The following is a 16,119-nucleotide window of genomic DNA, read 5'->3' as shown; positions in this document are numbered from 1 at the left end:
CACCTGATGTCACACACCACACACCTGATGCCGCACACCTGAGGCCACACACTGCACGTGGTGTCTCCAGGGCCCCTTGTCCGCGATCCTCTGTGTCTGGTGCTCACCACGCCTTGTGGGTGGCTGCCTGTTTGCTGTTTTTGCTGTTTGTGTTTGTGTTTACTTTCTTTTTGCTCAGGCTGTGGCACTCGTAGGCTCATTTACAACGACCTAGAGAAGGATGCCCTCAGCCAGTGTGAGGAAACCCAGGCCGAGGTTGGCACTGAGTAGCCATTGGGAGGAGTTTTCATTGTGCTGAATCCCATGATTGGGGCCTCGCACGTGTGTGTGTATCAAAACACCACGCTGTACCCCAAAATATGTGCAGTTATTATGGGTCAATTAAAAACAAAATAAGTAAATGACCAGTTTTTCTTCTAAGTGGTTCAGAATAATTCATCCCAGATGTGGGTTGTTGAACCTCCCCCAGCATGGTTCTCCCTGGCACCCCGGCTGGACCCTCACTGTCTCTGCATGTGAGTGGGTGTGCAGGCTGTGACTTCTGCATGAAGCCTGCGGGCCCTGTGAGTGGTGCCGTCACGGGCTGAGGGCCACAGCCCAGCCACTGGGGTAACTGCCCAACGGTTCACCTTGTCTGCTGCCTAGATAGAGCCAGTTGATCAAGACAGGGGAATTGCAATAGAGAAAGGGTAATTCACACAGAGCTGGCTGTATGGGACATGGAGTTTTATTAGTACTCCAATCAGTCTCCCCAAGAATCTGGGATGGGAGTTTTTAAGGATAATTTGGTGGGTGGGTGGGGTCAGTGAATCACGAGTTCTGATTGGTCAGGTCAGAGGTGAAATCATCAGGAGTTGAAGCTGTCCCCTTGTGCTGAGTCAGTTCCTGGGTGGGGGTGCAGGACCCGCTGAACCAGTTTATTGATGGGGTGGGGTACCAGCTGATCCCTTTGGTGCAGGGTCTGCAAAATATCGGAAGCACTGATCTTAGCTTTTACAGTAGTGATGTTATCCCCAGGAGCAATTTTGGGTGGCGGGGAGGGGGGTGGTCAGAATCTTGTAGCCTCCAGCTACATGACTCCTAAACCATAGCTTCTAGTCTTTGAGCTAATTTGTAGGTCTTCCAAAGGCAGTCTAGTCCCCAGGCAAGAAGGGGCTTTGTTTTGGGAAAGGGTTGTTACCGTCTTTGTTTCAAAGTTGAACTATAAACTAAGTTTCTGCTAAAGTTAGTTTGGCCTCAGCCCAGGAATGAAAAGGACAGCTCGGAGGTTAGAAGCAAGATAGAGTGGGTTAGGCCAGGTTTGTTTCACTGTCTCAGTTATAATTCTGCAATGGCTGTTTCACCGGGACATTTCTCCCGTGTCAAAACCCTGCAGTGCTCTCTTGAGGAGGGACATGGTAAAAATGTCACTTCTTTTAAAAATTTCCTGATTTTATAGCTCTGGTAAAAATAATGAATAATAGATTTTATGTTAAACTTTGTTTTCAGTCATTTCTTCTTCTCTTTGTGGAGATGGTTTTATTCATATTGTTTTCCAAGTGGTTCTCTTTTTTTTATAAACATTCAGTGAAATGGCCACGAAGAGTAAAGTGTTAACAGTCTGGCTTTGGGCTGAACTCTTAATTCAATACCTGTTCCTAATAACAGTTAAATATATCACAGCTCATTTCCTCCCACCTTGAATTTGGTTTGTATGTACGTGTGTGTGAACCCCAAACATCTGAGGCAGGTCTCAGTTAATTTAGAAAGTTTATTTTGCGCAGGTTGAGAACGGGCGCCCTGATGACATGTGCCTGAGGTGGTCGGAGCCCAGTTTAGTTTTATACATTCTAGGGAGACATGAGACATCAATCGACATTCATGAGATGAATGTCGCTTCGTCAGGAAAGGTGGGACAACTCGAAGCAAAGGCAGGAAGACACAAATCGGGGAGGGGACCTCCAGGTCCTGGGCAGATAAGGGACAAACAGTTGCATTCTTTTGAGTTTCTGATGAGCCTCTGCAAAGGAGACAATCAGATCTGCATTTCTCTCAGTGAGCAGAGGGGTGACTTTGAGTAGGATGGGAGGCAGCTTGGCCTCAAGCAGTTCCCAGCTTGACTTTTCCCTTTAGCTTATGATGTGGGGGCCTGGAGATTTATTTTCCTTTCATGATGTGTATGTATGTTCATGTGTATGTTCCTGTGTGTGAATGCCTGTGTGTGTGCATATGTATATGTGTGAATACGTGTGTGTATATGCGTGAATGCATGTGTGGGTATGTATGTATGTGTGCGTGTGTGTGTATGTATATGTGTGAATATGTGCGTATGTATATGCATGAATGCATGTGTGGGTATGTATACGCATGCGTGCATGTGTGTGCATATCATGTATGTATATGTGTGAATGTGTATGTATATGCATGAATGCATGTGTGGGTATGTATATGCGTGAATGCATGTGTGTGCATGTGTATATGCATGAATATGTGGGTATATGCATGTGTGCATGTGTGTGTATATGCGTGAATGCGTGTGTGGGTATGTATGTGTGTGCATGTGTATGTGTATGTGTGAATGTGTGGGTATGTATATGCGTGCATGCATGTGTGTGTGTGTATATGCGTGAGTGCACGTGTGTGCATATGTATATGCGTGCGTGCACGTGTGTGTATATGCGTGAATGCATGTGTGCGGATGTATATGTGTGCGTGCATGTGTGCGTATGTATATGCGTGAATGTGTGTGTGAGTATATGCGGGCGTGCATGTGTGCGTATGTATATGCGTTAATGCGTGTGTGGTATATATATGCATGCGTGCATGTGTGCGTATGTATATGTGTGAATGCATCTGTGGGTATTTATATGCGTGCATGTGTGTGTATGCGTGAATGCACGTGTGTGCCTACGTATATGCGTGCGTGCATTTGTGTGTGTATGTATATGCGTGAATGCACGTGTGTGCAAATGTATATGCGTGCATGTGTGTGTGCATGTATATGCATGAATGCATATATGGTATGTGATTTGTTTTTCTAAGACCAGCCGAGCGGGCACAAAAGAACCAGCGGGTAGGCAAATGTAGGAGCAAAACTGCAAGTTTATTTTGGTCACTTAAGGTGTGGGGAAGAAGTCTGTTGGCCTCCGGCAAAGAAGGCCGGCAGAGTTCCCCCCATGGGGCTCTCCGACGGAGTTCCAGCAGTCCCGACATCCCGACAGGAGTGGGGCTGGGAAGTCCACCTGGGACCCTGGCCAAGAGCGGCTTTTCTAGGAGTGGGAGGGCAATAGGCGGGGCACGGGCGTGTCGGGGGGCGTTCCGCAGGTGTGACCAGGTAAATCTTGGTCTCTTTGGATTGACGTCACCTGGCGCATGCCCAGTTGGTCTGCACCCTCCCTGGGCGCCGGCTGCATTTTCGCGCGCACGGGAAGAGTTGGTGGTGAAGAAGAACCCGGAAGTGCACCATCTTTCCTCCGTTCGTCCAAACAGTATGTATGTGCGTGCATGTGTGTATATGTATATGCGAGCACGCATGGGTGTACATGTGTATATGTGTGCATGAATGTGTATGCATATGTATATGTGCTTTTAATTATAGTATTCATTAAAGTGCTATTAATTAGTACATTTAAAATATCTATTAGCTGCTACCGTGCGCTCGGCAGTGTCCCGTGAATGAAGAGTTAGATGAATGAAGAGAGGGCAAGTTCTTGTGCTGGAGGAATGTATTTTCTTACAAAGGAACACATGTATTACACAAGGTCAGGTGCTCTGTGCTGACCAGGTAACTGGAGCAGCAGGTTCATGACACAGGGAAGGGCGCCAGTTCTATGTCTGGAGGAGCAGAGTGCAGGAGGTGGGCTGTGTGGTGAAACCGGTGGAGGGGTGGACCTCGAGGCTCTTGTTAACTCAAAATATCTAAGGTCTCAGTCAGTTCAGAAAGTTTGTTTCACCAAGGATAAGGATGCACCCAGGACGTAGCATCAGGAGGTCCTGATGATGGTGGTCGGGGCACTGCTTGGTTTTATACATTTTAGGGAGACATGAGACATCAATCAATATGTGTAACATGTACCTTGGTTCAGTCAGGTAAAGTGGGATTTAAGGCGGGGGCTTCCAGGTCATGAGTAGATAAGAGGCAAAAGGTTACATTATTTTGAGTCCTTGATCAGCCTTCCACTGAATACGCAATTTAGTCTGGCTCAGTGAATCATCATTTTTACATAAACAGTAGGGGAGGGGAAGCAATCAGATCTGCATTTGTCTCAGGGAAGCCTCAGAGGGATGTCTGAGTTCTGTCTGTCTAAACCAAAAGGAATTTCCTGGTGGGCAAATTGTAGGGAGGTCTGTAGCTTCTTATCTTTGTAGCCACCTTATTTAGGAATAAAATGGGAGGCAGCTTTCCCGGAGGCAGTTCCCAGCTTGACTTTTCCCTTGGCTTAGTGATTTGGGGGTCCCAAGATTCATTTTCTTGTCCCATTCCTGATGGACATCTGGACATACTGGCTGCCTGAGGCAGCGTCCCTGCAGGTAAGCTGTGTCCTACAAGGGTGAGGACTAAGCTCTGATTAAGGGGTCTGGGGAGTCATGCTCTACAAACCATCAATTCTCATCAGATGGGTTTTATTTAACCCTATGTGTCATGACTGACTTTCCACCCTGACTCTGGCATAACATTACAAGACAAGGAAGAAAATCAAAATATTTTACTCCAAAGCGTGTCTTTGCCATATCTTGAAACGGCCCTGCAAAGCTGTCCTTTGTAGGGGAAAATGTGCCTCTGAGAAGAATCTCTGTTCGCATAGCTAGATTGCATTCTTCCAGGCCCTCCCAATCCTAAAGAGATTAAGACTCTAGCACCTTTTAAAGGTCTGAATAGGAAACATTTGTCACCTATTGTCTCTAAGGGCAGCCACTGTAAGATTCAAAAGAACCTTGGTCTCCACAATCTTGTATCTTAACCCGAACATTTCCTGTCTGTTGAACTCAGGTCTTAAGACAAACTCAACCAGTTGTCAACCAGAAAATGTTTACTTTTACCTAGAGCCTGGAAGCCCCCACTTTGAGTTTTCCTGCCTTTCCCAGGTGGAAAACCAATGTATTTCTGCAATGTATTTGATTAATGTCTCATGGCCCCCTAAAATGTATAAAACCAAGCTGCGCCCGACTACCTTGGGCACATGTTCTGAGGATCTCCTGGGGGCTGTGTCATGGGCCATGGTCACTTGTATTTGGCCCAGAATAAATTTCTTTCAATATTTTACACAGTTTTACTCTTTCTGTCGACAAGAGGCGCATAGGTTATTTCATTCCAAGTGCTGTGGTGAAGACTGTTTTTACAAATTGGCCTTGTGAAGAACCATTGTTGTGTAGATGCGCCTCGCTTTGTTCCTGGAATGACATAGTGTCCGTCTAATTTCCCAATTCAAGGAGAATTCGTCTCTTTTAAAATCTTAGCTTTTTGTTAAGAGGTTTAGTGTCTTTGCTTTAGGAAACTGCTTAAAATGTCTACATTTTGTCACAGCTTGAGCAATGACTATACAGTAGCCTGAATCTTCTCAAATCCATGTGGTCTTTCAGTAAGGATTGTCATGTTTTGTGAATCATTGTGGTGTACTCTTGGATGAGAGGTGTTATATTAAGAAAAATAGTTCTGAGGTTTTTTATGGGAAAATTAGAGGTTTTACTTCCTGAAAATAACTATCTGAATAGTATCTGATGGAATGAAAGGGAAAGAGTATAAGGTTACAGAGGTTTACACTATGTTTTAATAGCTTTTTAAAAAAAACTTGTCTTACATTTTTGTTCAGTTGCACAATGTACATCAAACTAACCACAGCCATGTGGGGGCTGCCACTCACGAACTGTCATCCTGCAAGTCCAAATACAGGAGAAGCAGAAATTATCATTGGCTCAAATGCTGTATTTCCAGTAAAATATAAAATAGGGCATTTCTAATTTCTTCTAAGCTTAGTAACCGGCTCAGCCATATTAGTCATGCATCAATAATGCGTTTTTTTTTTTTTTTTTTTTTGCAGTCGTCCTAGTGCACTACCATTAAAATGACCTGACAAATTACTCCTATAGTTATCTTAATCCTGTTGGACAAATGGAATTTTTAATTCTTTTTAGTATTGTATTAATAAGAGTGCCAAATACATCAAAAAGTGATGGTCATATTTTCCTATTTTATGTGTTATATTATTAAATGGCTCATTTAAAAAATGAAAATACTTAAGTGTTTTATGATTTATTGATATCCTTAAAGTCATAGCAGGTGTAGATACTTTATATATTTTTAAAACTTGACAGGATACTTACTCTTTGCCTGCCTCGGAATAAAATATGTACTATTTTGTGATGTAAATACATAATACTAGACAGCTAATTTGAATTAAAAACAATGTGTACAAGTTTAAACAGCTTTTTTAATGAAATAATTTTATTACACATGATTCTAGATTTCAGGAATAGTCACTTATGTTATGTTGCTTTATTAGTTTTAGATCTTGCTGTATTTTTTAAAAAGAAATGAAATGATTATGGATACAGAGAAAACCCTACCCACATCCCTCCCTTTTCTTCTTCTCTGATAACCACTGCTGAATTTCGTATGGGTCTTTCCCCAGTACCCATTCAGAAGCAATGATACGGGAGTTAAGAAGAAGTTACTTAGGCAGATAATAAGGGGATGGGAATCCTCCCTAACGGTTTCTTGTTAATGAAAGCAGCCCCAAATCATTTTCTTTCCTAACAGAGAACAGGCTGTAAAACCGAGCTGCAGAGATAGACAAACAAGCTAGAAGAAGCTTGTACAGGCGAATGCTGGCAGTTGTGCCACTAGGAAAAGGCTACGTGGGAATAGACATGTTCAAAATGGTGGCTCCATCTTCTCTTTTCTGCCAGCCACATGTACAGTAAGGAGCAGGCAAGATGGCACTGGCCAAGCAGAAAGTCTATTTGCCTAATAAGATTATGGTGAGGCGGCTGGGCGCAGTGGCTCACGCCTGTAATCCCAGCACTTTGGGAGGCCGAGGTGGGCAGATCACCTGAGGTCAGGAGTTTGAGACCAGCCTGGCCAACATGGTGAAACCCGGTTTTTACCAAAAATACAAAAATTAGCCTGGCGTGGTGGCATGCCCCTGTAATCCCAGCTACTTGGGAGGCTGAGGCAGGAGAGTTGCTTGAACTGGGGAGGAGAAGGTTGCAGTGAGCTTAGATCATGCCATTGCACTCCAGCCTGAACAACAAGAGTGAAACTCCGTCTCAAAAAAAAAATTAGGGTGGGACAACCAGCCTTCCCTGCCTACCATGTAAAAGTCACACTTGATCGAACCAATCTGTGGGCCCTCCATATATCAGTCACCGCCTCCTCAAGCCTGCCTGTAAAATCTGGCACAGTCCACCACAGGCTGGCTTTTCCCTTTGGGACACCTCTCTCTTTTGAAAGAGAGAAAGGGCTGCTCTCTTTCTTTTTATTTGGCCTATGAAACCTTCACTCCTAAACTTGCTGCTGGTTTGTGTCTGTGTCTTTAATCTTGGTGCTAGGCAACAAATCCTGGGTATTGATCCCAGACAAGGACGCTGATTCAGCAATGTTGTGCATTGTTAAGCCTAGCGCTAGCCTCTGCTAGCTTCTTACACGTGGTCTCCCTGTTGCTTGATTTTTCATGCTGACATTGCACTTTACCAGCTTGGGCATGCACTATTTTTATTATCTTGGCACTAAATATTTTCCTCATGTTTATTATGATGTTTTTCAACCCAGGCTTTCAATGGATGCTTTTAGATTTCCACGAGTTAATTTTTGGTCATCTTTTTTGTTATTGGTTTCTAATTTTACAGCATTGTGTTCAGAGCATGAACTCTCCATATATAGTATGGATTTTCTTGGTATCTTTGAGATTTTTTATCTATCGAGAAGCTGGACTCTATGGTTGGCTTTTGATATTACATAGGTGTGTGAGAAAAATGTGGTTTTGTTGACGGTTTGGTACGTTTGCCCAGATATTCATTGACTCACCCTTGTTAATTATGTTTAAATTGTTCAAGTCTTCCTATTTTCTTGTTGCTTGATTTTTTTAATTACTGAGAGATGTGTTAAAATCTATAATTATGGTTGTAATCTTGTCAGTTTCTTCTTTTTTTTGAGACGGAGTCTTGCTCTGTCGCCAGGCTGGAGTGCAGTGACACGGTCTTGGCTCACTGCAACCTCTGCCTCCTGGGTTCAAGCGATTCTCCTGCCTCAGCCTCCTGAGTAGCTGGGATTACAGGCGCACACCACCACACCTGGCTAATTTTTGTATTTTTAGTAGAGACAGACAGGGTTTCACCACATTGGCCAGGATGATCTCCATCTCTTGCCCTCGTGATCTGCCCACCTCGGCCTCCCAAAGTGTTGGGATTACAGGCGTGAGCCACTATGCCCAGCTAGTTTCTTCTTGTGATTCTGTTGACTTTTGCTTTATGTATTTGAAGGGCATGTTATTAGGGATATTTAAGTTCATCCTTCTTATATTTTCACGTGCAGTTCTTTCTTTTATCATTTTCTTGGAGAAACTGTTTCTAATGAGGCTTTCTTTACCTTTTATCTGTTTTTTTTTTTTTTTTTTTTCTAGTGTGTATATCATCTTACCTCCTTAGAGTTCGCATGTGCTGGTTGAGCCCCACCTTTCACTTTCAACTTTTTTTTTTTTTAATTAGGTTTTCAGAATTTTTCTTAAAATCCAGCCTAAGTTCCTTATAGATGCTGGATATTAGATCTTTATTAGATGCATAGTTTGCACATATTTTCTCCCATTCTGTAGGGTGTCTGTTTACTCTGTTGATACTTTATTTTGCTGTGCAGAAGCTCTAAAGTTTAATTAGATCCCCCTTGTCAATTTTTGCTTTTGTTGCAATTGCTTTTTGTGTCTTTGTCATGAAATCTTTGCCAGTTCCTGTGTCTAGGATGGTATAGCCTAGGTTGTCTTCCAGGGTTTTTATAGTTTTGGGTTTTACATTTAAGTCTGTAATCCATCTTGAGTTGATTTTTGTATATAGTGTGAGGAAGGGGTCCAGTTTCAACCTTCTGCACGTATAGCCAATTATCTCAGCACCATTTTTGAACAGGGAGCCCTTTCCCCATTGCTTGTTTTTGTCGGCTTTGCTGAATATCAGATGGTCATAGGTATGTGGCTTTATTATCAATACTGTGCTATTTTGAGCTAAATGATGAGAACTCATGAACACAAAGAAGGGAACAACAGACACTGGGGTCTACTTGAGGGTGGAGGATGGGAGGAGGGGGAGGAGCAGAAAACATAGCTGTTGGTACCAGGCTAAGTATCTGGGTGATGACATAATCTGTACAACAAACCCCTGTGCCACAAGTTTACCTAATAACAAACCTGCACATGTACCCCTGAACCTGAAATAAAATGAAATAATAACAATAATGGTAATAATGAAATCTAGCCTAATATTATCTTTCTTTTCCTTGTTGAGTTTAGTCTGTTTGCAATTATGATTATTCATATATTTGATAACATTTTGTGCTTCCTCTTCCACATTTTTTATTTCTTTGCTTTCTACTTATCTTGAATTTTCTTTGGTTCTTTATTTCTTCTTCCTCACCCTCTATTGGATTGAACACATTTTTTAAAAGTTTACCTTTTCTCTTGAAAGGTTTGGTCATTACATATTATTTCTATTCTGTTCAGTTTTTTACTTTTTTTTTTTTTTGACACGGAGTCTCACTCTGTCACCCAGGCTGGAGTGCAGTGGCACTATCTTGGCTCACTGCAAGCTCTGCCTCCCGGGTTCACGCCATTCTCTTGCCTCAGCCTCCCAAGTCGCTGGGACTACAGGCACATGCCACCATGCCCGGCTACTTTTTTTTGTATTTTTAGTGGAGATGGGGTTTCACCGTGTTGGCCAGGATGGTCTCGATCTCCTGACTTCATGATCTGCCCGCCTTGGCCTCCCAAAGTACTGGGATTACAGGCATGAGCCTGGCCCAGTTTTTTACTCTTTAGCCTACATATACTAGCAACTGCTGTCAGGTGTTGTCAGTGCCATTATCTTCTCTTTTTGTTAAACTAAGCCTACATTTTCTTCTTTTTATACTGAAAGTACCTCATCTAACACCAGCATTCAGTAGATGATCTGCAAATATCTGTTGAATGCCTGCTTAATTATTAGTGTGAATTATTATTTTAAAATATGTATTACAGCTTTGTTTCTTTTCTTTTTTTTTTTTTTTGTTCTCGAGACGGAGTCTCACTCTGTCTCCCAGGCTGGAGTGCAGTGACGCAATCTTGGCTCCCCGTAACTTTCACCTCCCGGGTTGAAGTGATTTCCCTGCCTCAGTCTTCCAAGTAGCTAGGATTACAGGCACACACTACCATGCCTGGCTAAATTTTTGTATTTTTATAGAGACGGATTTCACCGTGTTGGCCAGGCTGATCTCAAATTTTCCTGACCTCAGGTGATCTGCCCGCCTTGGCCTCCCAAAGCGCTGCGATTACAGGTGTGAGCCACTGCACCTGGCCTTGAATTATTAGTAGTTTGTTATTATTGAACTTAGTAAGCCTTTATTTTCTGTTTGCAAATGAAGGATGACTTGTAGGCACATCTATCCTTCATGAAATTTGTCTTACTATTTTTAATGTTCTTGACCTAGAAGGAGAATGGAAATCATTATTTATCACAGTGTGTTTAGGTGATGTTTTGTGCCAAATGGTTCTGTAGATGGAGTTGAGTTCAGTTCCACTTGGTGAGAATTGCTTCTGATAGCAGCACAGGCAAAGAGGAGCGAGTCAGAGTCAGGGCCGGGACTCAAGGCCCTATGGGAGCTCACCCACATCGTCATCGGAGGAGCCTGCTCAGTATAGTTTAGTGGTTGATAATTGGCAGATAAAGAACTCACCTTAACTTTAAGTGCTTTGTTGAGGGGTGTCTTTCAGATGATTTGTTGAATATGGCTTATGGTCTATACTCTAAACATGAATTTTAGTGCATTACTATCTTGGTCGTTTGATCTTTGACCATTTTGTACTTCTGTAACTCTCAGTGGCATTACACATAAAGAGAACACACATCAATAATTCTCTAGGTCAAAATATACCCTCATTAACTACTTTGTTTAGAAGTTTTTGGACCCCTATTCTGAAATTGTTACGAATAAGAAAAAAACTTTGTGTTAATATCTTACTTGAGAATCAGCTATTATGAGATATCATTAGCATAACGCTTATTAACTCAACCTTTGAAAGTACATCTTGATTTCCCCCTTACAATTATAGGGTTCATCATTTACAACCCAACAGCCTCAGGCTTATAACCTCTTCCTGACCACGGCCATTGGCGATGGGATGAGACTGTGGGACCTGAGAACCCTGAGGTAAGGCTGTCCTGTGCCCTGCACTATGGGGGTGGGGAGCTCAAGAGGTGTAAGCTCAATCTGATTTCTTTTCCAAATGTGATGAGGTTGTGGTTAATCCGTGTACACTGATTATTCTAAGACTGATTTATGCACAGAAAAGGTAGCTCTAACTTTGGAAGGGTGAAGCACTAGGTGCTGGTCTCTCTGCTATATGTGGCTTAGGAGAGTAATCCCAGGCCCTTCCTGTGGGTCAGTGATGTTGAGGGAGACATTGGAATCTCCTAAACCACAGTTACCATATGGTGTGATTACTGCTCTCTCTCCCAAGCGTGTTCCCATCTCCTTTGGGTGCCACCCACGAGGCGCCGAGCACCCCCGTAATGCAGGGCCAGCGGTGCCTGACTCTCCTTTTCCTACCTCCTCAGGTCACAGGTGGGAGGGCATTTCCTTAGATATACTATTGTTAAGTAAATTACTTCTCATTTCGCATCATGTATGTTTTAGATGCTTTGGTAGACTTTGAAAATGCATTTTATGAAAGTTAGAAGGCACCTTAGTTTTATCAGCAAAATATTTACAAGTCTTTTAGGATAGGAATTCTTGATATAACTATATTTGTTGTTTATTTTTGAATGCAATAATAAAACTTATACGCAGGTTTGTGGACTATTATTATTTCAAATTCGTGATGAGAATCTGTATGAGCAATCGTGTTGCACATGAGGACATCTTAACCAATGACCTTATCACATTGCTGGTGGCATAAGATTATGATAGAGCTGAAAAATTCTTTTTGTTTAGTATTTGCTTTATTACTTTTTATCATGATTTTAGAGTGCATTCCTTCTACTTATAAAAAAAATTAACTATAAAGCAGTCTCAGGCAGGTCCTGCAGGAGGTGTCCTGAAGAAGACATTGCTTTTTTTTTTATTTTAGACAGCGTCTCACTCTGTCACCCAGGCTGGAGTGCAGTGTTACATGATCTCAGCTCACTGCAACCTCCCCGTCCCAGCACCCCACCCCCGAGCTCAAGGGATTGTCTTGCCTAAGCCTCCTGAGCTGCTGGGTTTACAGGCAGAAACGCCACCATGCCCAGCTGATTTTTTGTTTGTTTGATTTTTTTGAGATGGAGTCTTGCTCTGTCACCCAGGTTGGAGTGCAGTGGCATAATCTCAGCTCACTGCAACCTCTGCCTCCCGGGTTCAAGTCATTCTCGTGCCTCAGCCTCCCAAGTAGCTGGGACTATGGGCACGCACCACCACACCCAGCTAATTTTTGTATTTTTAGTAGAGACAGGTTTTCACCATGTTGGCTAGGTTGGTCTTGAACTCCTGACCTCAAGTGATCCACCTGCCTCAGCCTCCCAAATTGCTGGGATTACAGGTGTGAGCCACTGCATCCGGCCAAAACATTGTTATCACAGGGCGATGACAGCTCCATGCATGTCACTGCCCCTGAAGACCTTCCAGTGGGACAAGATGTGGAGGGGAAGACAGTGATGTTGATGATCCCGACTCCATGCAGGCTAATGTGTGTGTTTATGTCTTAGTTTTTAACAAAAATGTTTAAAAAGTAAAAAAAGTTCAAAATAGAAAAAAGCATGTAGAATACGAATATAAAGAAATAAAATATATTTGTACAGCTGTACAGTGCATTTGTGTTTTAAGCTAAGTCATATTAGCTTTGGGAGGCAGAGGTAGGTGGATCACCTGAGGTCAGGAGTTCGAGACCAGCCTGGGCAACATGATGAAACCCCTCCCTACTAAAACTATAATAATTATCCAAGTGTGGTGGTGTGCACCTGTAATCCCATCTACCCGGGAGGATGAGTCAGTAGAATCACTTGAACCTGGGAGGCAGAGGTTGCAGTGAGCCAAAATTGCACCACTGCACTCCAGCCTGGCTGACAGGGTGAGACTCTGTCTCCAAAAAAAAAAAAAAACCAGTTTATAAAGTAAAAAAGTTACAGTAAACTAATGTTAATTTATTACCGAGGAAATAAAAATATTTTAAAATAAATTTGGTGTAGCCTAAGTGTCCAGTGTTTCTAACATCTATAGCAGTTGTGGTCATGCCCTTGACCTTCACATTCACTCACCTCTTGCTCAGTGACTTGCTCGGAGCAACTTCCAGTCCTGCAAGCTCCATTCACGGCAAGGGCCCTATATAGGTGCACCCTTTTAGATCTTTTATGTTATTTAATTTTTTTTCTCTCAATAGCTTTTGGGGTACAAGTGGCTTTTGGTTACATGAATGAATTGTATAGTAGTGAAGTCTAAGGTTTTAGTACACCTGCCACCTGAGTCTATACATTGTACCCAATATGTCATTTTTTAATTCCTCACCCACCTCCCACCCTCCCCCTTGTGAATCTCCAAAGTCAATCATACCACTCTGTATGCCTTTGTGTACTCACGCTTGGCTCTTAAGTATAAGTAAGAATATAAGGTATTAGGTTTTTCATTTCTGAGTTACTTCACTTAAAATAATGGCCTCCAGCTCCACCCAAGCTGCTGTAAAAGACGTTCTTCTGTTCTTTTTTATGGCTGAGTAGTTGTATTTCATGGTGTCTATGTACCACTTTTTCTTATTTCACTCATAGGTTGATATGGTTTGGCTGTGTCCCCACCCAAATCTCATCTAGAATTGTACTCCTGTAATTCCCACGTGTTGTGGGAGGGACCCAGTGGGAGATAATTAAATCATGGGGGCAGTGTCCCCCATACTGTTCTGGTGGAAGTGAGTAAGTCTCATGAGATCTGGTGGTTTTGTCAGGGGTTTCTGCTTTTGTGTCGTCCTCATTCTCTCTTTGCCTGCTGCCATCCACATAAGATGGGATTTGCCCCCCTTGCCTTCCACCATGATGGTAAGGCTTCCCCAGCCACATGGAACTGTAGTCCAATTAAACCTCTTTCTTTTGTAAATTGCCCAGTCTCGGGTATGTCTTTATCAGCAGCACAAAAACAGACTAATACAGTAAATCGGTACCAGTAGAGTGGGGTGCTGCTGAGAAGATACCCAAAAATGTGGAAGCGACTTTGGAACTGGGTAATAGGCAGAAGCTGGAACAGTTTGGAGGGCTCAGAGGACAGGGAAATGTGGGACAGTTTGGAAGTTCTTAGAGACTTGTTGAATGGCTTTGCCCAAAATGCTGATAGTGATATGGACAATAAGGTCCAGGCTGAGGTGGTCTCAGATAGAGATGAGGGACTTGTTAGAAACTGGAGCAAAGGTGACTTTTGTTATGTTTTAGGAAAGAGACTGATGGCATTTTGCCCCTGCCCTAGAGATTCGTGGAACTTTGAACTTGAGAGAGATGTTTTAGGTTATCTCGTGGAAGAAATTTCTAAGCAGCAAAATGTTTAAGAGGTGACTTGGGTGCTGTTAAAGGCATTCAGTTTTAAAAGGGAAATGGCATAAAAGTTTGAAAAATTTGCAGCCTGACAATGCAATAGAAAAGAAAAATCCTGTTTTCTGAGGAGAAATTCAAGCTGGCTACAGAAATTTGCATACATAATGAGGAGCCAAATGTTAATCCCCAAGACAATGGGGAAATGTCTCCAGGACACGTCAGAGGTCCTCATGGCAGCCCCTCCCATCACAGATCCAGAGGTCTGACAGGAAAAAGTAGTTTCATGGGTCTGGCCCAGGATCCCTGAGCTGTGTGCTGCCTCGGGACTTGGTGCCCTGTGTCCCAGCCGCTCCAGCCATGGCTGAAAGGGGCCAACATAGAGCTCATGCCATGGCTTCAGAGGGTGCAAGCCCCAATCCTTGGCAGCTTCCATGTGGTGTTGAGCCTGCGGATACACAGAGGTCAAGAATTGAGGTTTGGGAACCTCTGCCTAGATTTCAGAAGATGTATGGAAACGCCTGGATGCCCAGGCAGATGTTTTCTGCAGGGGTGGGGCTCCCTTGGAGAACCTCTGCTAGGCCAGTGCACAGGGGAAATGTGGGGTCAGAGCCCCCACACAGAGTCCCTACTGGGGCACTGCCGAGTGGAGCTGTGAGAAGAGGGCCGCCATCCTCCAGACCCCAGAATGATAGATCCACGACAGCTCGCACCATGAGTATGGAGAGGCTGCAGACACTCAACACCAGCCTGTGAAAGCAGCTTGGATGGAGGTTATACTCCACAAAGCCACAGGGACAAAGCCGTCCACCATCATGGAACCCAGCTCTTACATCACTGTGGCCTGGATGTGAGACTTGGTGTCAAAGGAGATAATTTTGGAGCTTTAAGATTTGACTGCCCCACTGGATTTCAGACTTGCATGGGGCCTCTAGCCCCTTCGTTTTGGCCAATTTCTCCTGTTTGGAACGGCTGTATTTACCCAATAACTGTACCCCCATTGTATCTAGAAAGTAACTAGCTTGCTTTTGATTTTACAGGCTCATAGGCAGAAGGGACTTGGCTTGTCTCAGATGAGACTTTGGACTGTGTGCTTTTGGGTTAATGCTGACGTGAGTTAAGACTTTGGGGGACTGTTGGGAAGACATGGTTGGTTTTGAAATGTGAGGACATGAGATTTGGAGGGCCATGGGTGGAATGATATGGTTTGGCTCTGTGTCCCCACCCAAATATCATCTTGAATTGAACTCCCATAATTCCCATGTGTTGTGGGAGGGACCTAGTTGGAAATAACTGAATCATGTGGGCAGTTTCCCCGATACTGTTCTTGTGGTAGTGAATAAGTCTCATGAGATCTGACAGTTTTATCAGGGGTTTCTTCCTCATTCTGTCTTTGCTTGCTGCCATTCATGTAAGATGGGACTT

At 43.3% G+C, this 16,119-nt stretch overlaps 1 protein-coding gene across 1 annotated transcript in view; it reads left to right on the top strand.

Moving 5' to 3' along the window:
* The window catches only part of WDR27 (WD repeat domain 27), a 247,483-nt gene that overhangs the window by 69,398 nt on the left and 161,966 nt on the right, over window positions 1-16,119 (top strand). The window contains exon 23 of the mRNA XM_023198152.2: window positions 11,265-11,362. Coding sequence (XP_023053920.2) covers window positions 11,265-11,362 — 98 coding nt within the window. The remainder of the gene's footprint in view (window positions 1-11,264; window positions 11,363-16,119) is intronic.

The sequence above is a fragment of the Piliocolobus tephrosceles genome, chromosome 5, assembly GCF_002776525.5.
Source record: "Piliocolobus tephrosceles isolate RC106 chromosome 5, ASM277652v3, whole genome shotgun sequence".
NCBI classification, from domain to species: Eukaryota; Metazoa; Chordata; class Mammalia; order Primates; family Cercopithecidae; genus Piliocolobus; species Piliocolobus tephrosceles.
The sequence above is the reverse complement of the archived record's forward strand: the minus strand, read 5'-3'. Positions and strand labels throughout refer to the sequence as shown.